At 60.2% G+C, this 24,683-nt stretch overlaps 2 protein-coding genes across 2 annotated transcripts; both read left to right on the top strand.

The window, feature by feature from the left end:
- Positions 1 to 3,892: 3,892 nt before the first annotated feature.
- Positions 3,893 to 10,943, top strand: RAB37 (RAB37, member RAS oncogene family). Its single transcript, XM_059485743.1, has 9 exons — positions 3,893 to 4,046; positions 5,905 to 6,015; positions 8,009 to 8,050; positions 8,197 to 8,263; positions 8,349 to 8,401; positions 8,890 to 8,955; positions 9,626 to 9,682; positions 9,948 to 10,024; positions 10,134 to 10,943. Exons 1-9 carry the CDS (start codon positions 3,912 to 3,914, stop codon positions 10,237 to 10,239), a joined length of 714 nt encoding a protein of 237 aa, XP_059341726.1. The 5' UTR covers positions 3,893 to 3,911; the 3' UTR covers positions 10,240 to 10,943.
- Positions 10,944 to 13,636: 2,693 nt separating this feature from the next.
- NHERF1 (NHERF family PDZ scaffold protein 1) lies at positions 13,637 to 23,372 on the top strand. The gene is made up of 6 exons (XM_059485702.1): positions 13,637 to 14,071; positions 19,945 to 20,106; positions 20,850 to 21,003; positions 21,506 to 21,546; positions 22,125 to 22,226; positions 22,319 to 23,372. The coding sequence occupies exons 1-6, from the start codon at positions 13,679 to 13,681 to the stop codon at positions 22,469 to 22,471; spliced, it is 1,005 nt and encodes a 334-aa protein (XP_059341685.1). The 5' UTR covers positions 13,637 to 13,678; the 3' UTR covers positions 22,472 to 23,372.
- Positions 23,373 to 24,683: the final 1,311 nt, after the last annotated feature.

Genomic DNA, 24,683 nt, shown 5'->3' with positions numbered 1-24,683 from the left:
AAGGGAAAGCGCTGATCCATGAGGCGAGCGCTCACTGAGGTGCATCAGCACCTGCGAGCAGCTCCAGGCAGGGTGTGGGGGGTGCTTTATGCAAGGCAGGACGCTGATGTCCTGCCAGTCCACATCCCTGCATGGTTTGGGCTCCTCAAGCTCCTTGGCTTTTGGTTTCAGCCCACTTCTTTGGGATCTGTGGGGTGCAGGAATCGTGGCACCAGGGGCTGTGAAGCCCACGTGGCCTCCCAGTGTATGGAATCAGGTCTTGTTCTGCTGGGGCTGTTCAGGCATTTGATTAAACATTCCTTCATACTCAGCCTGTGTTTCACAAGGGGAAGTGCAGTGCCTGAAGTAGTGCCGGGATTGGTGTCACCCCAGGGCACTTGGGGACAAAGGAGGGACAGGACCAGATGTGCACAGCGGCTCCCCTGCATTTTGGGGAGGTGCTGAAGCACCTTCAGGCTGGAGTCAAAGGGCTGAGGTGTTGCAGGATGGAGCAAGGCTGCTGGAGCTGCACAAACACAAACCAGGCAGGGGTAAAACAGATGCAGGCAAGTGTAGCAGAGGTGGATGCAGAGGCTGGGGAGGTTTAGTGCCAGCACCTCACTGACTCATGCCTGCAGCCTCAGGGGTGACAGGGGACCAGTAACAGAGGGGACAATCCATGATTGCCAGAACTGCAGCTTCAGGACCACCCCTGTCCTGAAAGACAGAGCCCAAACCACTTCTAAGGTTCGTAGAAGGTTCGTAGCAGAGTGTTTATTTTAGTTTGTGTCCTGCGAAAGGGTTGAAAGTGCCTCAGTTTCCTGAAAGGATGGGAATGTTTGCCAGTGGCTCTGAGAACAAAACCCAGATTCCAGCAGAGGGAAGGGAGGGGTTCTGTTTGCACTGCAGGTCTCCCTTAGGGCAGGGCTTTCGAGGAGCAGAAGGGAAGATGAGCTCCCCAGGGGTACCAAGGCTATGGACTGGCAGTGTGGGAGCTGCTTAAGAGGTGACAGCTCCGACACCAGCCCAGCTCCTGTCCCTTCTGCTCAGGCATGGGAGCGGTCTGGGGTTTCCCAGGGAGGCTGGAGAGGCAGAGGCACCCCATGATTTCAAAGCCATCACTTTGCCAGGAGGGAGTGCTGTGGGTCCACGGCATTAAGGCAGCACAAAGGCAGCCCAGTGACCCGGCGAGGTTGTGTGGCTGTGGCAGCAGCTGTGTGCAGCAGCTGCAGGAGATGCTCTCTTTACTAAACAGTTTTGGACTTGATCCAGTGACTCCAAAGTCCTCCCAAAGAGGTTTTCCAGCAGGCCTGCGTGAGCCAAGGCTGCTTCTGCCCGGCAGCTCCCTGAGCTGGAGTAGGAGCTTCTCTCCTGCTCACTCTCCATGACAGCCTGAGCTTTACTTTCCCTCCCATCTTTCCTCTCTTGGACAGGGTGCAGTGGGTTTCAGGCCTGAAGCTCATCCCAGAGAACATTTCATTAATTACAGAGATGGACAAAGGGGTGGAAATTCCTCTCTGGGCAAGTGGCAGAACCAAATGTGAGAGATCCAGGGGCTGGGTGGGTCCTTCTTGATCCTGCTGCATTTGCTGCCACATTCCCCCAGCACACCCACCCAAATGTCTGGCTCCCAGCTCCCCCATCGCCTGCACCTGCACTGATGCCTCTTTATGTGCTCCTTGCAGACAATCCTGGTTGGAGACAGTGGCGTGGGGAAGACATCACTGCTGGTCCAGTTTGACCAGGGCAAGTTCATTCCTGGCTCCTTCTCTGCCACCGTGGGCATTGGGTTTACGGTAAGAGCCCAGTCCCTGGTCCCTGGGCTGTGCACTCACCCTTGGGGAGCAGCTTTATCTGGGGAATCAGAACCTGTGAATCTGTGGTAAGCACAAAGAATTGGATACCTTGCTTTGGTGCTGCTGGATGAGGAGTTTGGTTTGGCTGTGTGCTTCTTGGCATGCTTTGGACCGCTGGGGGGGATGCAGGATGGGTAAAGCACCATATTCCAAATCCCTTGGTGGGGCCGTGTCCGAGTGCAGCCTTGTGCTTCACACACAGAAAGCTGCCCTTGGAGCTGCCCTGCTGTGCCAGGGAGATGCCAGCCTGTGTCCAGCCTGTGTCCGGCCCGGGGCCCTGGCAGATGGTGACGGTGCTGGGAAAAGCACTCGGCTGCCATCCAGAGCTATTTGCAGAGCTGCCTGGGGTCCCAAGTGGCTCTGATGTGTGTGTCCCCTCTCCTGTTTGCAGAGCTGCCTGGGGTCCCAAGTGGCTCTGATGTGTGTGTCCCCTCTCCTGGGCGAGCTCAGGACAGGCACAGTGCTTGGGACCCTACTCCAGAGAGACAGTCACCCCTTCAGCATTGTGACAAAGCTGGAACTCAGCAAGGGGCTGGTACCTATGGGGATGAGATTACCCAGGAATTACAGGAATTTTCTTTTCAATTCAGGCCAAGGAAGCAGGAAAATGTGGCCCCAGTGGGGATGGTCTGGGGCCAAGCAGCCCAGGGACCAGCAGCCAAGGTGCCTCTGCTGAGGGGCCTGAGCCATGGGCAGACAGAGGAGGCTCAGCCTCGCCACTGATCTCCTCCAGCTCCCGGCTGCCTTGTTTCTCTGGGAGCAAATGCCAGTGTGTGGAAGTGATGCTCAGCCAGGAGTTTTTCCTGCCCAGCACAGTTTCCATATCCTTCCAGCCCCCTCCCCATCTTGCTGCCGGGAAGCTCAGCCACTTCCAGGAGCTCCAAGCTACCAGCTCCAGCTGTGGGCACTTTCCTGGCCACAGAGCACATATAAACTATAAATCCCCCGGCTGGGTCTGAACACAGTTACAGGACTGGAAATACAGGTTCTGTTTCCCGGGGGGCAAAGGAGGGCTTGGCTGGTGCAGGAGGTGGATGCCATTCCAGAGGGCATCTCTGTCACTGGACCTCCTGCAGCCACGTGTGGCCTTCAGCTGGATTGCAGAGAGGGGCACAGCACTGGAGCCCTGCAGCCCTGGATCCCAGTGGTGTGAGCAGGGATGGGGGCTGCCCTGAGATTAGCCCTGATGTGGGAGAGATGAGATGGAATATTCCTGGGAAAACAGACTGCGGAGGGCTCAAGGCTCCTATACATGAAGTGATGCCTGTAAGGCTGAAGACCTTGATCAGCTGTAGTTCATGGATTTATGAGTTTTTACGGGGTAGGGTTTTGGGTAACACAACATCCCTCTCCAGGGAATTCTCCCACATTCCCATGCTTGGCCTTTTCCTAAATGAAGTGCAGTATGAGCTGGGCCCCAGTGGCTGGTGTAGGATGCAGGGGCTGTGAGCGGCCGGGGGAGCGGGAGGCCCCGGGTGAGGGGCGGGCGCCGGGGAACCGGCTCGGCTCAGCTCAGGTCCCGGAGAACGGCTCCGCTCCCTCCGGCTCCGGCTCCGGCACCGGCACCGGCTCCGCTCGCTCCGGCTCCCGGCTGCTCACCCAGGCCCAGCTCAGCGCCGCTGGGGCTGCAGCAGAGGGGGCAAACCCTCACCCTGGGGTGGGCTGGGGGCTGGCAGTGCGAGCTGCCATCCCCGCTGTCCCGGCGTGGCACGGTGGGATTTGGTGGCGCCGGGGTCTCCAGCGCGCACTGTGAGGGACGGGGTGACTGCTCGTGTGCGGGGCGAGCAGCTCCTGCTCTCCCCAAGGCCGTGTCCGCAGGGACGTGCCGGGGCTCTGCCGCTGTCCGGGCAGCCGAGCCGGCAGCAAACCCCAGCACGGCGGGGTGCAGGGGCACAGGTGCCCACTCACTCTTCAGCCTCCTCCTCCTCCTCACCCCGCGGCCGGGCTGGGCAGGGAGGCGGCCTGGGCACGGCCTCGGGGGTGGCATCGGCCGGGGAGGAGGAGGAGGAAGAGGAGGAGGAAGGCGGGTGGGGCCGCAGCTCCCGCCGGGACTCGGCGGCTCCGCTCGGACGCGGCATGGGCGGCCCCGGTGGGGCGGCGGGGAGCGAGACCCCGGGGGGCGGCGGGGACCCCCCGAAGAGCAGCGGGGACCCCCCGAAGAGCAGCGGGGACCCCCCGGCGCTGCCCCGCGATCACCAGCTGTCCGGCAAGGTGCGAGGGGAGCGGGGATGGAGCCTCCGAGCTCCGCCAGAGGGGAAGGTTTGGGTTCGCCCCCCGGCTTGCGGGAGACCAGAAGGGGTTCAGGGTTTAGGAAGGGTCCCGAGGGCCGCCCGCTTCCTCCGCTGCTGCGATCGCGCCCAGGAAGCGGCCGCGAAACGGGGAAGGGAAGGAGGCGGCAGCCGCAGCTGATCCCCCCTGCCCTCCTCTGTCCCGGATCCCCCGGTGCAGCCGGGACTGGGGTTCTGCTCCCCGGGAGCCCCCGGTGCAGCCGGGATTGGGGTTCTGCTCCCCGGGAGGTGCAGATGGGGCGGCCATCTCCATAGGAGGTAGCACAGGAGGGACCAGCGGCAGGAGCGGGACTTTGGGGGGCTCCCGGGGCAAGAGGAGCGTGGCCGAGCTCTGAAAGCCCGCCAGACCTTTTCCAGGGCAAGGGGCTCCTGCCAGCCCCACAACAGTGACCCCCATGGCACAGGGCAGGGGGAGCAGGGCCCCGTCCAGGCCATTGCAGCACCCCAAGTGCTCCAAGGTGGGAACAGCACCCCAAGGGCTCCAAGGTGGGAACAGCATTTCAGCCCTGGATCCAGCCCAGGGTCCCCTTCACCCCCCTTCAGCCCTCCTTCCTGAGTGCCCCCCTCTTCCCCACCCCAGCCCAGGCAAGGGCTGCCCCAGGAAGCACCTTCCTCATCCGAGCAGCTCAGGGGAAGCACGGGACTGAGGAACCTTTTACCCCAAAATTTCATATACAGCCTCAGGCTGAGCCCAGCACTGACGGTGTCAGCCCCGACACCCCCTGCTGCCTCACTGAGCCAGTTCCAAAGTGGCCCTGCACGCTGTCACCTTCTCTAAACTGCTTTTATTCCTTTGCTTTTATCCTCCCCTCTCTGACTCCTCTTCATGGAGGACAATTTCCATGTTTGAGGGAGAAAAGCAGTTTTCAGCGTGGTCTAGAGTGAGGTGGAGGCAGAACTGAGCAGTGTTCCCAGCTCCCCATAAGTCCTGGGGAAGATTTGACCAGCAAAGTGGTAGCAGGAGGCAGAGCATTTCCAGCCCCCAGCTTTGGCATTTGCTGTGCCATCCCTGTGGAAGGTGGCCATGGCCCACAGGGGCAGCAGGGCTGCAGAGGTTTACTTTGCAAGCTCCAGCATCCTGTCAGGTGGGCATGCAGGCATGGACCTTCCTGCTGAAGTCCTGCTCACTGATATTTTTCATAAGGGTGAAAAATGATGCAGTCGGGTTAATGATTGCTGGGCAGGAACAGGTTGCTGCAGGTAGGCAGAAAGAACACAGCATTGGGAAAGGCTGTGCTTATGGAGCCCAGCGTTGGTCTTGGCTGCTCCCTGCCTGAGGCCAGTGGTGCTGGAGTGGCTGGAGAGCCTGGGCTGATCCTGTTTGCTTAGCAGGAGGGGAAAGGCACCATGTTTGCTTTGGTGTCTGCAGCAGGCACCGGCGGGGAGAGAGTCCCGGACACGCGGGGTTTGCCCAAGCCACGCATCAGCCCTTGGGCTGGGCACACCCGGGCCAGGGGCAGGGCGTGGGTGTCTGCACGCATTTGGGAGCTGTGGCTGCTTCTCTAGGAGCCTCTAGGGCCTGGCTAGGAGATTTCTCTTCTCGCTGCAGTACTTGTTTTCACAGCGGCTCTCCCCCTCGTTCATGGCCGGGGGCTGCCCGGCTGCCCTGGGCGCTGCTTGGCCGCACCCTCAGGGCTCCCACCCACAGCCGGCCCCGCGGGGCTCTCCAGGCACACCGGGAGCAGCCCTGGGGAGAGAAGGAACCGGGGCGGGCTCGGCCCCAGCCAGGGCTGCTGCTCCCTCCCGTCCTGCTGACCTCTCTCCCTGCGCCCATCTTGCAGGTGATGTTGCTTGGAGACTCGGGCGTGGGGAAAACCTGCTTCCTGCTCCAGTTCAAAGACGGGGCCTTTCTCTCCGGGACGTTCATTGCCACCGTGGGCATAGATTTCCGGGTGAGACCACCACAGAGTCCAGCCCCTCGCCCCCCTCCACCTGCACCTTGGCCAGGACAGGGTGCTGGGCAGGGACAATGGGGGATTCCAGCCTCTGTACCTCCAGTTATCTTCCAACCAGCTGCAGGTTCTTGCTGGAACCCTTCCCTGGGAGAGCAGTAACAGACAGAAAAGCCCACTGGTACTGTTGCCTCTTACCTTTCAATCAGCAAAGGGTTTAGCCCATCCCAGCTGTGTTCATGGTCTGGGGCTGTGTGCTGGGCAGCCAGTACACTCCACCATGCAGGCCAAAGCCAACAGCTGGGGGGGGACAAACACAGGTTGCTGTAACTTCATGCCTTGAAAGGGCTGAAATGGGCTGCTGAGAAGTGCTGAAATGGGCTGTTTAAACCCCCACACTGCTGTCTGCTCACCAAATTTCAGCTGCAGGATCTTTCTAAGGGCGCCCAGGGAGGCACAGCTGTTTGAGCTCAGGCAGAGCAGGAAGGAAGTCACGGGGGTGTCCCCGGGCAGGGCTCTGCCCACAGCCCCCGGCTCGTGTCGAGTGCGGTCAGAGCTTCCTCTGCCCCCGCAGCTGCTCCTGTTTGCTGCCCCTTCTGCTGCCCCAGCTGCCTTTGGCTTCTGCTGGAACCTGGGCCTTGGTGATCAGGGGCTGGGGGAGAGACGTGGCTGTGGGTTTGGTTAGAGGAGGCCACGAGGCCTGTCCTTATGATAAAGTCATGAAAGGAGGAAAATCTGCCGTGTCCCACTGCCGGGCTCGGTGCTGCTCTCCCAGAGGCGTTGCCAGCCCGCAGGTGCCTGCTCTGCCTCGCGCAAGCATCCCCTCCAGCAGCTCATGGCTCACTGCTCTAGGTAATCTCCAGAGTCTCCTGGGGCATGTTTTTGTTTTATCCAGCCCATTTGCTCAAATGCTGTCATCACCACATGGGCTGGATTTCCATTTCAAACAATTCCAAGCAACCAAATTATTTATAGGGGTCCTCTCTTTCCAGACTCCAAGTATGATTCTTTAAGTCTTAAAATAGCTTTTCAGTAGTTTTTGCTTTTCATTTTTCTGGCCTCTGGAGAGAAGCCCCTGTGCTTCAGAGATGAGAATAGCGATTGCTTAAGCCTCAATAGCTGCCTTCCCAACTCAATTGGAAATGCTTCTTTCCTTTCCTGGTCCCAGCCCAGCCTGGCTGCAAACCCAACCCAGGAGATTTCCTCCTGCCGTGCTGGATACAGCTGTGTGCTACATGCAGCCCCTCTAGCTCAGTGTTTTCTACCTCCTTTAAGAACCAAGCAAGGCTCCACCAGCAAGAAAACCTGAGCAGGACATCCAGCATCACCCAGTGCACATGCCCAGGCAGTTTGTAGCATCCAAACCCCTTAAATTACTGCAAACAGGCTATATTTTTAGTGCAGCAGTGGTCCCTCAGCACATGGAACTGAAGAGTCCTGTCAGAAAGATCAGGGCTTTTTGGTGAGCAAACATAAAAGCACACCAACATGTTAATAATAAATGCAAAATTATGTGTGGTTCATCCATGCTTCCCCACTTCCGCAGCTCTGCCAGCTTCCCGGGGCTGCTGCAATCCCAGAGCTTCCCAGCAGGAGCCGGAGCAGGTCGGTGTTCCTGGCACCTGCTGGGCAGCCAAGGTCATTAAGTGCTCATTAGGGAGCCAAGGACAGGGACCCTGGCTGTGGGAGATGAACGAGGCGCTGGATCCAAGGCAGGCTGGGATCTTGCTGTCTCCTCTGCACTGATTCTGCTCTTCGCTCTGCCTCGAGGGGTTGCTGCTCTGGGATGTCCCTGTAGCTGCCAAGCAATCGGGATCACGGTCTGTGGCAATGAGGCTTCGATGTCCAGCCCCACAGGCAGCCTTGCTTCTTTGCACTGGCCCAGGGAGAGCAGCTGAGGGGCTGTGGAATGCCAGCTCAGTGCCAGGGCTGGCTGGTACATGCACCAGGACATGCTTTGGGCTGATAAACCTGCTCTCCTTGTCTTCTGCAGAACAAAGTGGTGGCCGTGGATGGTGTGAAGGTGAAGTTGCAGGTGAGCTTTGGGAGGGGGGAAGAAGCTTCCAGATGGAAACCCAGCTCAGGCTGAGCGTGGTGGTCCAGCAGGGCTGGGAGCCACGGGAGCAGACCCAGCTGGGGGAGGTTGCTCTCCCTGCTCTCACCAGGGCAGTTTCTCGGCAGATCTGGGACACAGCAGGACAGGAGCGTTTCCGCAGCGTCACCCACGCCTACTACCGGGATGCCCAAGGTGAGTTTGGGGTCCAGCAGGGATGGGGACACCATCCAGAGCACATTCCTGCAGTGTAGCAATGCCTCTGCCTGTTCCCCTGCAGCCCTGCTCCTGCTCTACGATATCACCAGCAGGATGTCCTTCGACAACATCCGCGTGAGTCCCACCCCGGGCTGGGGGAGCTCTCCCAGGGCCTGGAGTGAGGGTGCCCTGCTTGGCTGCCCTGCTTGGCTGCCCGGCTGTGGGAGCAGCTGGGAGCCTGCTGTACCCCCGAGCACTGGCTGTTCTGGCCAGAGCCAGCAGCTGGGAGCTCATCCCAGGGCACCTGGCTGGTGCTGCACGGCTGCGTGAGTTTTGTTTGAGGACACGGTGAATGCCTGAGGGTGAAAACGTGGTTTGGGAAGGATGTGAACTATGGCTTGGGCTATAGCCAGGAGACAGGGCGTTTTCAGGACTGCTCATCTGTGATGCTGGGATAATTCCTGTGCCAAGGAAAGTCATTATCCCTGTCCTTGTGGGGGAGAGATGGGGGTGCTGAGGGGATGCGAGGGCTGAGAGGGAAGGCAGCGGGTACTGAGGGGTGGGGGCTGAGTTGGGAGGGACAGGAGTACCCCTCACCCCGACACAGTCCTGCTGCCCCACAGGCCTGGCTGACGGAGATCCATGAGTACGCCCAGAAGGACGTGGTGATCATGTTGCTGGGCAATAAGGTGTGTGCAGGGTGCCCGTGCGCCCTGGGCTTCGCTGTGCTGTGCGTGCCCCTGCCGTGCCCGTGGCCGTGCAGGGATGGGGCTCTGCTGCTTTCTGGGCCCGGCCGAGCGCAGAGGCGGCTCCCCTGTCCCCAGTGTCCCCGGGGCTCGGGGAGGGCAGTGTTCCCGGTAGCCAGCGGGTGGCAGCACGAGCCTGAGGTTCCAGGGACGGGGCGCTCCTCGAATGGGATGCGTTGGTGTGGGATGCCCACCCAGGCCTGGATGCACCCCTGCACCTCAGGTAACCCCAAGCCCTAAAGGCCCAACAAGGTCCCAGATTCTCTCCAGGAGTCAAAGATGCTGCTGGGTGCCCAGTGCCCGACTGGATTTCCCCTTGGGACTGGATGTCCCCTAGATCCTGGATGATGCTGGGTACTTGATGCCCAGCAGGGTACCAGACCCTCCCTGGGTCCTGGATGCTCTCAGGTACTGTCCCAGGTCCTCAGTGTCCCCAGGTTGCCCCTGATACCCTCAATGCCACCAGGTCCCAGGTTCTCTGGGCAGTGGATACTTCTGGGTCCATGCTGCCCCTCATTCCTGTCAGCCCCCTGAACACCCCACACTGCTGGTTTGCCACATGCCAGGGTGCCAGCTGCTCTGGTGCATGGGGACATTCTCCTTCCCTTGGCAGGCTGATGTGAGCAGCGAGAGAGCTGTGAGGACAGAGGATGGAGCATCACTGGCCAGGGTGAGTTGTGCTATGGTCTAACCCAACTTAAGCCCCCCCAGACAATTTCAGGTCACCCAGGGTTCCCGTGCAGCCGTGCCATCCCCTCTGAGTGCCCAGGCCTGCCTGGCTCTTGCAGGGCAGCACAGCAGTCACTTGCATGCAAAACCTGGGGCAAGGCAGGGAGGGGGTGACCCACAAGCCTTGTCCAGGCTCCAGGGGTGATTCAGAGGGCCAGGAGGACACCTTGGGCATAGCCACTGATGGGGTGGTGCTGCTCTTGCAGGAGTACGGAGTGCCTTTCATGGAGACGAGTGCCAAGACAGGCATGAACGTGGAGCTGGCCTTCCTGGCCATTGCCAAGTGAGTACCTGGGGCCAGGGCACTGAACAAGGAAGGTGTTCCCTGCAGCCCCACCAGCTCCCACACCCCAGCACAGTGTGGGAGGGGTAACACAGCCTCGCCACTCCAGGGAGCTGAAGCAGCGCGCGGTGCAGCCGCTGGATGAGCCCCACTTCCAGATCCACGATTACATCGAGGCACAGAAGAAGAAATCCAGCTGCTGTGCCTTCTCCTGAGGGTGGCCCAGAGGAGCTGGCAGGCCTGGGGGCCCGGGTGTGAAGCAGAGTGGGGCCCTATCCCGCTCTCAAGCACTGGAGGGAACCAAGCTCTGACAAGCCAAGGTGGATGGCACAGTACAGTGGAGCAGAGTGCGTGAGGAGGGCCCTTGACCTGGTGCCAGGATTCAGATCCTGCTGCCCTGCAGAGCAATGACCTCTGTGCCATCGTGGGAATCACTATGGTGTGGTGACTGCCAGCCAGGCCAGCAAGCCATGGTGACCCATCACTTCCACCACTCGAGCAGGGTGCAGGACACAGCCACACACCTCACTGAGGGATCCTTGGAGCAGCTGGAGGAGCTGTGCCATGGATGAGCCTCCCTTGCAGCTATTCCTGCTCACAGTGCTGCTGTTGTCCAACTGGAAGGGCCTGGTCCAGCCCCCTTGTCCCTGGTGCTGCCAGGCTCTGGCTTCCCTCCAAGGATCCTCAGCTCTGTCTCCCCAGGCTGCCCCACACCCCAGTGCCCACGCTCGGCTGTGGCTCCTCATTTCTGCAGTTGCTGCCAATGGCTTTTATCCTCCTGCCACCACAAATGCAATGATGTCCCCATTGTGTCCTGGCTCTGCTCGAGGGAAGGGCTGAGATGGGGAAGGGTCCAGCCAAACCTGCTTCCTGCCCACACAGCTGGTGTGAGAAATAAAATTCCCCTGGGAGCATCTGAGCAATGCTTGGGACACTTCTGGTACACACAGCAATTTGGAAAAACTTTGCTTCCCCCATGTTGTAGCCACAGAAATTAGAGATTTTTTTTTTTTTTTAACAAGAAAAGGCTTTTTCATTTCAATGCCTCCAGACTGAACCATCTCCAGCCTCATGCAGGAGATTCCCATGATGGCATCACCTGGGGCAATGCTTCAGCCCTGCTGCCTCCCAGGCCAGGCGGGGTTTCTCTCCTGTCACTGTCCATGTAATACAACTACGCCTTCCTGCTGCTGGCAAATAGCAGCTGGAACCCACTGTCGGCATCTTCCAGCCAGCAAACTGCTCTGCTGGGCGCTGGTGGGGCTCAGGGACATCCCTGGTGCTCAGCCCAGCTCTGTTGCTCCCTCGAGCACATTGTCCACTCCTCTGAGCAGTCAGATGGTGAATATTTGGTTGTGTAACTGAAGCACTGATGCAGAGAGCAGCTGTGGAGGGTACGGCACTGCACGTCGGAGTCAGGGACTGTCCAGCACATCTGTCCCCATCAGCATCTTCTCTGGCTCTGCACCTGACCGCCCGTGTCTCACCTGCCCCGGTGCCTCCTTCACCTCTGCTCTGCCCCTGGGTCTCTCTTTGCAAGTTTACAGATTAAAGCTGAGTATTTTTTGAGGCTTTGCATCTGCCTGATTGTTCATCGCGTGAGAATTCCCTGCCCTGGGTGTGCGCCGTGGGAGGCTGCTGCACACAGCGCTGCAGAGCGGCCGGCCCGGGCCTGGGGGCAGCGTGGGGAGGGGGCAGCACCCACGGCCCCTTCCTGCCTGCCGGGGGGGCTCCCACCGCACATTTCACACCGACCAAAGGTGAGAGGGGAAGAGTAAACACGGCCTGTTAAATTAAAACCAACCTCCTCCCCTGCTGTTCTCATGGTGCGGAGTCCAGCATTCCCCAAATAACTCTGTCTTCCCACCAATGGCATTGCTGCTGCCGCTTGGCTGATGTCTGCAAAAAAATGCTGGATGGCTTCAACACAAACAGACGTTGGCTCTTTTCTCTTTCCCCCCTCCTGCCCGAGCTCTTTTAACTTCACTCCAAGATGCAAAGGGCAGGAGGAGGCAGCTGGGGCGCGACGGTCCTGCCTGTGCCCTGCCATCCCGCAGGCACTGTTGGACCCAAAAGCAGCTTTAGCGGTTTCCTTTGCTGCTGCCTTTCTTCCTTATCTCGGTCCCATGCTCCAACCAGCCCTGCTGGAGCTGGGTTTTGTTTCCTGGCTGAGCACAGGCTACCCAAAATGCGCTCTGCATCTGCCCTTCCAAAGAGCTCACTTGTGGGGCTCCCCTTACCAAGGGGACGGCTGTGCACGGGCGGTAGATCCCCTGTCCTGGGGCCGTACCACAGCACGCTTGCCCTGGTTTTCCCCTGCGAAGGCATTTGCCGCCGGCTGCCGTGGGATTCCTCTGCGCCGCTTTTCTCAGCGCCGAGCGGCTGCGGGCGAATGCTCAGCCGAGTGGAGGAAACAAATGAGCCCACCCTCCGCTCGCAGCTGCGTCCCACGGAGCTGCAGCACGGCCCCCCCGAGCACACGGGGGTTCTCCGGCCGCTGGGGTCCCTGAGCAGGGTTTTGGGGCAGAGCGCCTTGTGAGAGACCTGTGCCACGGCATGCAGCTGTGCCCTCCTTGCTTGCGGTCTGCAGCTCGGTTAAACTCGGTCCTGGCTGCCCCGAGGGCCTTTGCCCAGGAACTTCAGCCCGGCCCTGCGCTGGGAGACACCTCTGTGCTGTCCTCTCTGGGACAGTCCCAGGAGCCAGCTCTGCCTGGCACCAGCAGCCCTGCGGCATGGCCGGAGCAGCCCACGCTGGTGACTGCCTTGCTCTGTCCCGTCTGAGTCCAAACCCCAGGATCTCACATGCTCATGATCCCCTGCAGCTACTTGTGCTTCTCAGTCCATGAGCAGAGAACACGGAGCCAGGGCAGAGCAAATCCCCTGGGGTTCCCTCCGCCTTCCCCACTTCGGGCCATCAGATCCGGAGGGCTGAGCAAGGTTCAGGGGCGGCTGGGGGAACAGGGCTGGCATCTCATTTCCCCTGCAAAACGAGTTACCTGCCCTCTTCCCAGCCCGCCTTCCCGCGCAGTTTCGATTTGGGGATTTTATTTCACTTATTTTTGTTTTACTTCAAGCATCCCTCCACCTTCTACGTCGGAGAAGCGCTGGGAGCAACTGCAGCCTTCAAGGACCGGGTGAGGGTATGGGATGGATGTTCCCCGAGAGGCCACCCGGGACGTGCCGCGGAGCAGGAGCAGCTGGGAGCGTCCCGCCGATCTCCGGCCGTGGTGGGGCTGTCTCCGGGACGGCGGCAGAGCCGATCCCCGGCGCGGGGAGTTCAGCAAGAATCGGGAGTTGCCGCGGTGGGCTCGGGTGGCTGCGGGGCAGTGGAAGGGTGGGAGGGCAGCGGGAGCGGTCCGGCCCCGCTGCAGCCACCGCGACCCCGCGGCGCCGCGCCCGGAGCGCCCCGCCGGGGCGAGAGCACATTTGCATACCCACCCGCCTAATTTGCATAACCGCACCTCTAAATTTTGCATAGCCACGCCCCGTCACTGTCCTTATTTGGCGGGCATCATCCCGTCCCGCGCTCCGATTGGCGGCCGCCGTGCCCGCGCCCCGCCCCCCTATATAAGGCTGCCGCGGGCCCGTTGCCGCGCAGTGCGCCGAGTGCGGGTGGCGGGACGGGCCCGCTGCTGCTCCGCCGCTTCCCCCGCCATGAGCAGCGGCGCGGGCCCCGCCGCCCGGCTGTGCCGCCTGGAGCGCGGCCCGGATGGCTACGGCTTCCACCTGCACGGCGAGAAGGGCAAGCCGGGCCAGTTCATCCGTCTGGTGGAGGCGGGCTCGCCGGCCGAGCGGTCGGGGCTGCGCGCTGGGGACCGGCTGCTGGAGGTGGACGGCGAGAACGTGGAGCGGGAGAGCCATCAGCAGGTGGTGGAGCGGATCCGCGCCGCCGCCGGCACCGTCAGTCTCCTCGTCGTAGACTCGACGGCCGAGGATCAGCTGCCGAAGCAGGGCGGGGCGGGCGCCGAGCCGCCGGTGGTCGGCGGGCAGGCGGCTCCGGTGCCGGTGGAGCCCGCGGCGCGGGAGCCCGGTGGTGGCGACCAGCGGGTAAATGAGCGGCCGGGGGACCGGGGCTCGGAGGTTTTCGGGGCAGAGGGTGTTGTCCGAAGAGGAGGGGTTGCGACCGGCCGCGGTCGCCTTCCGAACGAGCGAGCGGCAGCCGCGGCCGCCCTGGGCGTTGTGTGTGGTTTCGGTCTCGATTCTTTCTTTTTTTACTTTGCTTTAAACGCGGCTCCCCAGAAGCCCCGGGTCCTGCCGCGCCCGGCTGCTTTGCCTTTTTTATTTTAAATATTTTTTTTCCTCTAAATGGTCCTGTCTCCCAGTGACGGGCGGGGGTAGGCGGGCGAACCGGGCTGGTTGGACCCACCGCGGAACCCGTTCGGTCCTGTGCTGCGGGGCCGGTAAAACGGGGTGAGGAAAGCAACGCGGGGAGGGAGCTTTGAGCCCAGAATTGGGCTGAGGGGGGTCGGCACTAACCCACCCCAAAATACAACAAAAATCCCGTGGCAGAGGTTGTTCGGGGCTTAGACTGCAGGTATTGGTAGTAGTCACTCGTGCTTTGAGTAGTCGCTCCTGCTGTGGAGTGGAGATAGCAGAGCTCCTCCCGGGCTGGGGGCTCGATCCCGGCAGTCAGTCCCCACAGACGCTTCCTAACTCAGGAATGTTGGCCTTAAGCACGCGTGGGAGTGAGCAGTTGCACAAACAAAGTGATGTAGAAAGGTGAGGAATTGAGAAACAGCTGACCTTTCATGCCCCAAGCGGTTCCTAAGAAACGCTAGGGGCTCTGGGAGAGAATACTGCTTTTTATTTACCCAGCAAAGACGTGTTTGTTGTTACAACAGACACGTGGATGGCTCCCTGGGCAGCAGCCTCTTGAGTTCCCAGTGTGAGGAACCTTCTGGGGAAATCTTATGACCTGTTCCCAGAGAGGCTGGTGTAGTGGAGCCTTCCCAGTGTTGATGCTGAGCCCCAAGAAGAGCTGGGTGCCCCGCTGAGCTGCTATCAACATAAGGTTTTGCTGAGGATTAGGTGGTTTTGAGCTGTATCTCCCGTGGGACTTTGGCCTGTGCTTGTTCCCCTGGTTGGGCTGATCCACTGCAGGCAGAGCTCTCATCACTGCCTGGCTAAAACATCACTCCAGCACCTCCTTAATGGGCTTATTTGGGTGGGAACAGCCATGTTCTGTCCCCTGCTGTCTTGCTGGCTGTCCCCTGTGTGATCCCAGGTCCCTCACGTGTGGCCCCGTGCTGGGCCCTGGAGCTGCCCCATGCAGGGAGAACGTGCCTGATCTCCCGTGTGTCACCGTGCCAGCACTCCCTCCCAGGGGCTAGTGAGACTCTGCTCTGCCTTCTGCTCCCACACCTCTCCATGGGCTGGGAAAAATAAAGGGGGTGTTCTTAATGCAGCTCAGGTGAGTCCCCTGCCCAGCTTGGGGGCTAAGGACGTGCAGTCCCCAGAGAGGATGGAGCCCTCTCACGCTGTGGGACTGCTGCCTGCTCGCTGTGTTGGCTGGAGTGATGGAAAGAGTTTAGGAAGCAGCAGATGCCCCACAGGATTTTGGGAGACAGCCCCAGCTGGAGATACCTCATGGCTTTGGGGGACAGTCTTGGCTGAAGACTCCCCACAGTTTTGGGGAGCAGGCTCAGGGCACAGCCCATGCACGGTTACTGCTGGCGGTTTCTCTGCCAGCGGTTTCTCTCCTCACTAGATCAGGAAGCAGGTGACATGGGGTGACATTGCCACAAGGCCCCAGACGGTTTCTCAACAGGTAGCAGCAGGAAATCTTGTGGCTGGGGGCAGGGCCCAGCGGAAAAGTGGCTTTGGAGGCATCGCCCAGGCCAGGCACCCACCAAGCAGGGTGGGATGCTGAGCCCAGCCGGAGCAGGCAGAAAGGGATTTCTCTCCAGTGAGGCAGGAACACACTGCTGGGCTGTTTCTGGCCACTGGCAGGCAACCAGTGCTGGCTGCTCCATCCCCCTGCAGCCCCATCCCATCACTGTGGGTTGGTAGGATTTCCTGGGATCACAGGGGAAGCAGGAGATTTGCACGTGTCAGAGTTCTGTTTGCTTTATTGGGCTGGACTTGCCTTTATTTGTTTAACAAGCCTGGAGACGCTCAGGAGCTGGGAGAGCTGCTTGTGGTGAGCAATGTTTAATGTCTCCCACCTTCCAGCAGAATCCATTCTCTCTCCAAACTGTTCTGGGTCCTGCATGACTGGGACTACCAGGGATCTCAGATACCCCCACAGGTCCCTGAGGCAGTTGTGGGAGGCTCCTTTTTCATTCCTATCAAACCCTGAGTGTGCAAATCCCCCTGATACTGTGGTGGAGGTTTTGAGCCTTCCTGGGAAGCCGGTCCATGCCCTCCTGTCTGCGGTGCTGAGCCAGTGTGGTGACAGTTTCACAGCCCTCAGGTCAGCCCCATTTCCTGGGGCCCTGTGCCATGGGGATGTCTCCCCACCAAGAGCTGTGACAGTTTGTCTGCCTCCGGCTTTATTTCCGGAGGCTTCAGCTGCTCGGGAGTGGCTTGAGAAAGTTTCATACAAGCTGCACAGTGCTCTGCTACCAGGGCAAGGCATTTGCTACCAGCCTCAGGCTTCCCTCTTGCAAATTTGGTGTTCAATTAGAGCCCTTCCTGCCAGCAAGGCTCATCCCTCCTTGTAAAACCTGGGAGAGCCTCCCAGGGCTGGGTTTCAGAGTGTAACAGGGAGCAGTTCCCCCAGCGTTGGGAGCGTTGCATTGGGGTAGCTGGAGTTTAATTAGGAAATGAATTAAATTTCCTCTCAAGGCAGCTGCATGAAAAGCAGCTCCAGTCAAACAGGACGTGACAGGGATGCTGCAAAGGAGGCTGCTTTGCATCCCCTTTGTATGAAGCCTGAATGTGTGAGCCAGATTTTGGGACCCGTGTGAATTTGCTGGCTCAGGCATCCTCAGAGCTCTTGTGTTTCTCTTTGAGTAACTGGGAAGGTTGCTGCCGCCAGCAGGCTTGATGCTGCTTGTAGGGCTGCAGGGAATTTCTTGGGACTTGAGGCTTCAAAGGTGTCCTGGAATCGCTATGGAGTGGCTGGGAAATGGGGTGTGAGTCCTGACATGCTGTGCAGCTGAGGTCCCCACAATCCTGGGATTGCTGGTCCTGCCAGGTGGCTGAAGGTGCTGCGGGGTGAGCAGCACACATCTGGGTGTGCCCCAAATCCTGTTTCAGGGTAGGAGCAGCCGTGCAGTGCTCCTGAAGTCCTCATGCCGAGCGGGCATCTCTGCAGACAGAGACCTCTCTGCCTTCCCTGGGTCAGAGGGGAGGCGTGGGATGCCTCTGCAGGGCTGATTGCAGCTCCCCCCACCGCCCTCCCTGCCTGAGGGTGTAATTGCTTGTAACAAGGCTCTGCCAGCTAATCCCAGCGCGGCAGGAGAGCTGCTGGCCTTGCAGGACAGGATGCAGCAGCTTAGAGAAATTAGGGGCATTTCCACTGCCCAGCTCCCAGCTCCATAGCCACGGGTATCCTTGGGTTGTTGGCCCCAAACCCCCTTGCCTCACATCACTCAGCGCAGAGGGGACTTTGGGGCTGAAAGGATGCACTGCCATGGGGTGCTCACCCCGTGGATGGGCAGGATACGGCTGCTGGAGGATCAGATGCATTTGTTTTCCTCTCTGGATGGCAGAATGGTGGCTGCCTGCAGGGTTTTGGTGGCTGGGGGAGGGTCAGGCAGCCTGGCATGCTGGGCTGGGGGGCTGCTGGGGGCCGGTCATGGCTTGGCCAGGCTGCCCTGCAGCAAGTGCTGCTGCCCTGGCCAGCTGCCTCTGCAGGATCAGTGCCTCCCTCACCGCTGTGACCTGTCCCTGTGTCCTGAGACATCTGTCCACCCTGCAGGATTTCCCATCCCCCCAAAACTCATGGCACCAGCATCTCAGCGAGCTCAGGCTGCCAGGGCTTTGTTGGTATGGGTGGGAGCAGAGCCCTCCCTCCTCCTCCTCGCCCGGGAGCGCTGCCAGCCCCGCTTGCTGGGTGCTCCCTCTGGCTTTGTCCTGAGCTATCGGCGTGGAGCAGCCCCACAGAGCTGCCAAGGGCACCGGCAGCTCCAGAGCCTGAACCCTTGCTCAGGGTTGAGCCAGGGCAGGGGTCTGGGAAGGTGCCACCTTCATCCAGCAGCTCCTGCCCTTTGTCATTATTTTGGGTATTGTCTGTCCCCACTGTTGCCTGGGATTTCTGCTGTGCCCCCCTGTGAACCTGGGCACGGCGTGGGGATGGGGAGGGCAGAAGGGGCGAAGTCGAGGGGGTCACAATGCTCCACCCAGGCAGGGAATCCACAGCTGGGCTGCTGCATGGGGCATGTGCAGCTGGCACACGTGGAGACCAAGTCCTGCATGCCAGGGCTGAGGCATCTGGGGATGACCTTCCCTCCTGGCAGATGTGCTGGGTGCTGCCTGCACCTCCCTTCCCAGGGCGTTGTCAGGTGCTGCTGGGGTGGTGGCCAGCCTTGACCATGAAGGAAGGTGTTGTGCAAGAGGATGGGGCTTTATCAGGGCTTTATTGCAGCGCTGGGCTTAGCAATTGTAAATGTGTCACCCCAGCCCGTGTGGGACCCTGTGCCACACCAGTGTGTCAGATATGGGCTGTCAGCACCCCAGGACCCAGGTGTTCCCTGCTGTGGGCAAAGGTGATTCCGTGCCAAGATGCAAGAGTGCTGTACAGGGGGTAAAGAGCACCCTGGTGCAGGTGTGGGAGGGCAAATTCCTGCAGTGCCTGTCCTCAGTGATGCTATGGGCACCCACAGAGAAAAAATTATCTCAGATGAAAGATTAAATACACCCCCTTGGTGAGGAATATTCTGGCAGTTTGAGTGAGCCTTGGCTGCTGGGAGAGCCCAACCAGAGCTCAGGTTCTGGTGATCAAGGTGGGATCAAACCATTTAATATATAAATTGTAAAAGTGGTATTGGGTGCTAGGGTCAGAGCAGTTCTGACGGTGTGACTTGCAGGTGTCTGGTTTATGTCACCTGGTTCCTCTGATGCTTCCTGGACATCCCACTCCCTGCTGGCTGAGCAAGGGCAGTTCCTGTGTGCCAGGCTCCTGGGGATGCTCCTGCTTCTTCCTGCTGCTCACTGTGTGGGGAGCTTAGAGGGCACCAGGGGGGCCAAGTGTGGCTGCCCCAGTGGGGCTCCCTGGCTCCAGGTACTGGTGGACCCACAGGTCAAGGTGAAACCAGGTTCAGATGAGCTGGGTGTGGCCTCCTGGAGAGGTGAACGTCGCAGTCACGCCGCCCCAGTGGAGCTGGTTTCTGTTTTGCAATCCTGGGAGGTCACGCTGGGGCATGGAGGTGCCTCAGCATTACAGCTGCTCCATCTGGGCTCCAGCTGCCTTCCTGAGCCCTGTGTGCCCCTGCCCTGCTGCCAGGGGCTGTGGGGTGCCTTCCTGAGCCCTGTGTGCCCCTGCCCTGCTGCCAGGGGCTGTGGGGTGCTCTGGGCTGAGCCCATGGCTGGGTTTGCCATGAGGAGGGGCACTTGGCAGGGGGGTGATGCAGGGGACCTGTGCCAGCACCTGAGACCTCTCCAGTGGCCAAAGCTTCCCAGTGGATGGGCTGGAGTGGGAGTGCTCCCCAACCACCTGGGCTGGGTTTCCTCCTCCACCTTCATGGCAGTTGCAGCCCTGGTCCCAAAAGGAAGAGTGTGGTCTGGGAACACACATACAATGACAAGTTTCTTCAATGTTTCACTGCAATTAGTGTGCCCTGAACCTAATTAATTAATTGGAGTCCAGCGTCATAGGGTGTTTGGCACCCTGCATCCTGTCTTGAGGTGTCAGTGCCCACAGGTGGCCACCTGAGGAGGGTGTCCCTGGTGCTCCAGCAGCTCTCTGGGGTTCCTGCTGCTGTCCTGGGGTGTTGGGGGTCCAGGAGCAGTTCACCCACAGATTGTTCCCTTTGCAGGAGGAGCTGAGACCTCGGCTGTGCCACATGAAGAAGGGCCCCGATGGCTACGGCTTCAACCTGCACAGTGACAAGAGCCGCCCCGGGCAGTACGTGCGCGCCGTCGACCCCGGCTCGCCGGCCGAGGCGGCAGGGCTGGCCCCCCAGGACCGCATCATCGAGGTGTGCTGGGGCCAGGGGAGCTCAGGGGGGCTCTCCGGGAGCCTTGGCACTCCCCCACAGCCTGGGAGGCAGCTGCCCTTGGCCAGGGAGGCACACAGTGTCCCTGCTGCCGCTGGTGACTCACGGCACAGCCGCCCAACCTGCGCCAGCCTGCCGGTCCCCACCCACGGGTGCAGCGCTGGGGAGGGCTGGCACTGAGCACTAATGAGCTGTCTGGGGTTAATGAGCAGTGGCACTGTCCCCGGGGATCCCCTGGGGTGGCACAGGCTGGGACAAGGTGCACGATGATGGCGACTCCTGCTGTCAGGTGTGACCAGGGTGGGGATGAGCTCAGGTTTGTGCCACGTGGGATGATGATCCATGAGAGCAAGGACCAGCTGAGCCCCAGCCCTGCTGCTCACCGGGGTGTGGGGCTGCTGCCTCTTCTGGGGTGAAGCTTGTGGGGTTTCTGGAGACCCTCACTTGGCACAAGGGTTTGAGCCAGCCCCAGGTCCATGTGCTGTTGGGAGTTCCCTGCCAGCTTTGCCCATTTGACCCCATGCCAATTACTCAGAGGAAAATCTGCTTTTAATGAGTTTTTTTTCTGGCTTCACTGCTAATCCCTGTGAGGCCATGAATGCCTGTGGGGGCTATGGGGTGGCTGTGCTGGGATTATGAGCGGTACCAAGGCTGGTACCTGACCCCTGCATGGTGCTTGTGAGGGATGGATGTCCCCCAGCTCCAGTGGTGATGTGTACCTGCAGGTGAATGGTGTGTGCATGGAGGGCAAGCAGCACAGTGACGTGGTGGCAGCCATCAAGGCGAGTGGTGATGAGACCAGGCTGCTGGTGGTGGACATCCTCACAGATGAGTTCTTCAAGAAGTGCAAGGTGGTGCCCTCAGAGCAGCACCTGACAGGTGGGCTGGGGACTGTGCCTCTGGGAGGGGTTTGTGCCACCTCTGGCAGCCCTGTGTCACCTTCTCACCAAACCTAAGGGTGCTGAGCCCTGGGAGGTGGCCTTATCACCTTGGGGCCAAGCAGAATCACCTGGCTTTGGCATCTCCCTGCTTAGCCAAGGGCCCCATGCAGGGCTGATGGGGCTGACGTGGGCAGGTTTATGGCCCTGGGTTGCACTTTGGCAGGGTTTATGGCCTGGGCAGCAAACAGGCATCAGCTGCCCTTTGCTCTCCAGAAGGATGGGGAAGGGGTCTCACAGGGCTCCACATCGCAGCTGCCATCATGTGGATGCCACCATTCCCCTGTGCCACGGGGCTGGCTGCAGCGGGTGGTTAAAAAATTCAGGACCTGGCCAGACCCTGGAAGTGTTGTGTGAGCATTGGCCATGTGCAGCCTTGGCTTGCCCTCCACTGGCAAAGGGACAAAGCAAACACATCCTCACCCTATGTCCTTATCCCACAGGTCCCTTGCCAGAACCAGTAGCCAATGGTGACATAGGGAAGGTAAGAGCCTTGTCTTGATTTTAATTCCATGTATGCCCATCTCCAGTCAGGGACCCTCCTGTTCATGTCCCCTGTGCCCATGGGTGGGGGATGCCACCAGATACTGCAGTGGTCTCAGCCTGCCACACAAGAGCTGGTGCCACTGGGAAGGGACCTGGTGTCCTCCAGGAAGGGGAAACGCAGCTTGTGGTGCTGAGTTTGATGGAGGTGGCTGTTTTCCTGCTCTCTTTTGCCTTCTGATACTCCAGGGCTGGGAGCCCTTGTGCTGCAGTAGGGAAGTAGCACCCAGCCCTGCAGCCATCCTCCTCCTCCTCCTCCTCCTCCTCCTCCTCCTCCTCCTCCTCCTCCTCCTCCTCCTCCTCCTCCTCCTCCTCCTGCTAAAGCCAGGGCAGTCAGGCCGGGGTTTAATCCTTGCCCGCCCCGATGGGCAGCGCTGGAGGTATTTATGTGCCTGGAGCTTGCCGGGGATTACGTGCAGCAAGGACGGATTTCATGGCCCCCTGGGTGGGGTTTGCGGCTCTGGAGGCTGTTGTCAGGCCCCGGGGCTGGAGCTCACGCTGTGTCCCTGCTCCCCTCAGGAGAACGGGGCCGAGCCGCAGCCGGTGTCGGTGTCGGAGCGCCCGCGCAGCCCCGCGGCCCCGGCCGTGTCCCCGCCGTGCCCCAGTGAGAGCCGCGGCCAGGTAGGGCTGGGAGTGTGGGGGAGGCGGTGCCTGGGCCTGGGTTACCCCCGCCGTGGGGCTGACGCCCCTCTGAGCCCCAGCCTCGCCCGCAGGACGGTGACAAACGCCACTCAGCATCCGGCTCCCTGCTGGACCTCGACATCCCGCTGGCCGTGGCCAAGGAGCGCGCGCACCAGAAGCGCACCAGCAAGAGGGCACCCCAGATGGACTGGAGCAAGAAAAACGAACTGTTCAGCAACCTGTGAAGGCCCTGAGGCAGGGTGGGTGTCTTCTAGACCCCCCAGCCCCATACCCACCTCTCCTGCACTCCTCTCCTCCCTGCCAGGGGCTCCTGGTAGAGATGTGGGGCTGCTCCCTCCACCCTGACCCAAGAGCTGGGCTTGGTGGCCAGTGAGCATCCCTGCAGAGGGGTTCTGGCCCGGGGGTGCTGGGGGTGCCCCCTCCCAAAAGCTCATCCCCAGGGTGCTCCTCCAGCCCTGCCTCGAAGCCCTGCACACCCTGGTAAGCACAAGCAAGGGTTTGGGAGGGATCAAGGGTTTGGGGTGGCCTGATGCCCAACACTCCTGGTCCCCACCGTTCCCTGTTTCTTCCCCCACCCCAAACCTCATCTCTGTTTGAGATCCCTCCCCCCCAAATTACCCTTTAGCTGTAAAACCTGAGGCTTTAATGTCTTCTCCCAAACCCCACCTGCCCAGCCACTGACCACAGCCAGGGCATTTCCCCCTGGCCTGGCAAGCTCCGTCCACAATGACCCTGTCCCTTTGCCTCTGCAGCTGCAAGGAGGGGTATGGGTGCCCAGCACTGGGGAGTGCCCAGCACCCTGCCCTGGGGCAAATTTTGGGAGAGGAGAGGGTGTCTGGAGCCAGCACAGCAAGCAATAATAGTCTCCTTTGCTCCTGCACACTCCCGGAGACAGAGCCAATCAGGGTTTGAATCCAACACTGTTTAATTTAAAAGCTTCTCACAGACTTTTTGGTTTTTTTCTGAAATGAGTGTTTTTCCAATCACATCTATTTTTTTTAACCTGTATTTTGTGGAAATTCTTCCTGTGGATGTTTTGTTTCCATGTGCTGCAATCAGGTGTTGTTGTACTGTTGAGCTCAAGAGAAATTCTGTTTACTGGAATAAACCTTTCTGACTTCACAAGTCTGGTTTAAGGCTAAATCCTTCCAGAGCCTGAGAGGGTGCAGGGGGCTTGCTGTGGCCCTCTGGGGCTTGGGGGGAAAATGGGTAACTGGGGGGCACTGGGCCACATCTAGCACGTGATGGGGACAGGCTGAGGGGGTTGAGGAGGCACTGGCTGGTCCCAGTGGGGGTTAATGCTTCGGGGTGGTTAATGAGCTTTAATCCCTGGGGAGTGAGGGGGGTGATGCAAAGCTCTAATCTGGGTCTGCTGGCCAGGCTGGAGGGCAGGAGCTTTGTTTGGGGCAGCCCAAATGTGCCCCCAGCCCCTATGGGGGTTTTTGGGATGAGTCTGGGTTGCACCTGGGTTGAGGGAAGGCAGGGGGATCAGTGAGGGGAGGGGTGCTTGTCCCTCTGAATGAATGGTTGTAGCCTTGGGTGGCACAGTGGGGCCAGACTGGTGGCACAGTGGGACAAGGCAGGGCTGTGCCTGGCCTCTGTCTGGTATCTTTGCTTCCTCCCCTTCTGCACACTCTTGTTTTGTGCTCCAAATCTGCAAAGAAGCTTTTCCACCTGAGCACACAAACGATCACAGATCTTTGCGCCTCAAGTGACACCTAGGTGACAAAGTGCCACCAGATTCCTGGGGATGTGCAGGCTGTCACTTGCTCCTGGAAGCAGGGGGAGCCCATTCCAACTTGTCTCATCCTCCAAAGACGTGTCCTCTGAGGGAAGGTGAGCCCCCATCCTCTGTTTTCCCATCCTCATCCCACTGGGGCAGCAGGACACCCCTACCTGGCATGGATGCCACAGGGAGCAGGGCAGGAGTGGGGGCACCCAGCGGGTCCCAGCAGCATCTTTTGCCTCTTGGCCTGCTCAGAGCAGCTGGGCACTGGTTCCCTGTGGGAGCCCTGTGTGAGCCCTGCCAGGACTCTTGTCCCCAGCCTCTGGGGTGGGCTGAGCTCCGGGCCATGCCCAGCTCTGTGAGGGTTGCCAGGGAAAGGCTGTTCCCAGCCGCCTGCCGAGCCCGGGGATGCCAAGCGGGGCCCTTGCTGCCTCCAGAGCAACCAGCCGGGCACAGGAGCGGGCACAGGAGATCACCCTGCCCCTTCCCCCGGCAGCAGAGGGGAAAAGAAATTATTTTTCCCACATTGATCGGGTTTTAGGGGAGCAAATCCCAGCCCAGCTCCATCTCTCCTGCCGGTTTGGCCTCGCTCCTCTGGCAGAGGGATGAGACACTTCACGGAAGGAGCACCAGAGCCAGCAGTTCACCCAGCAGGTTCTGCAAATCTGAGGGGCAGGAGGATTACCAGCCCTTGTCATGGTAATCCCAGC

The sequence above is a fragment of the Ammospiza nelsoni genome, chromosome 19, assembly GCF_027579445.1.
Source record: "Ammospiza nelsoni isolate bAmmNel1 chromosome 19, bAmmNel1.pri, whole genome shotgun sequence".
NCBI classification, from domain to species: Eukaryota; Metazoa; Chordata; class Aves; order Passeriformes; family Passerellidae; genus Ammospiza; species Ammospiza nelsoni.
The sequence above is the reverse complement of the archived record's forward strand: the minus strand, read 5'-3'. Positions and strand labels throughout refer to the sequence as shown.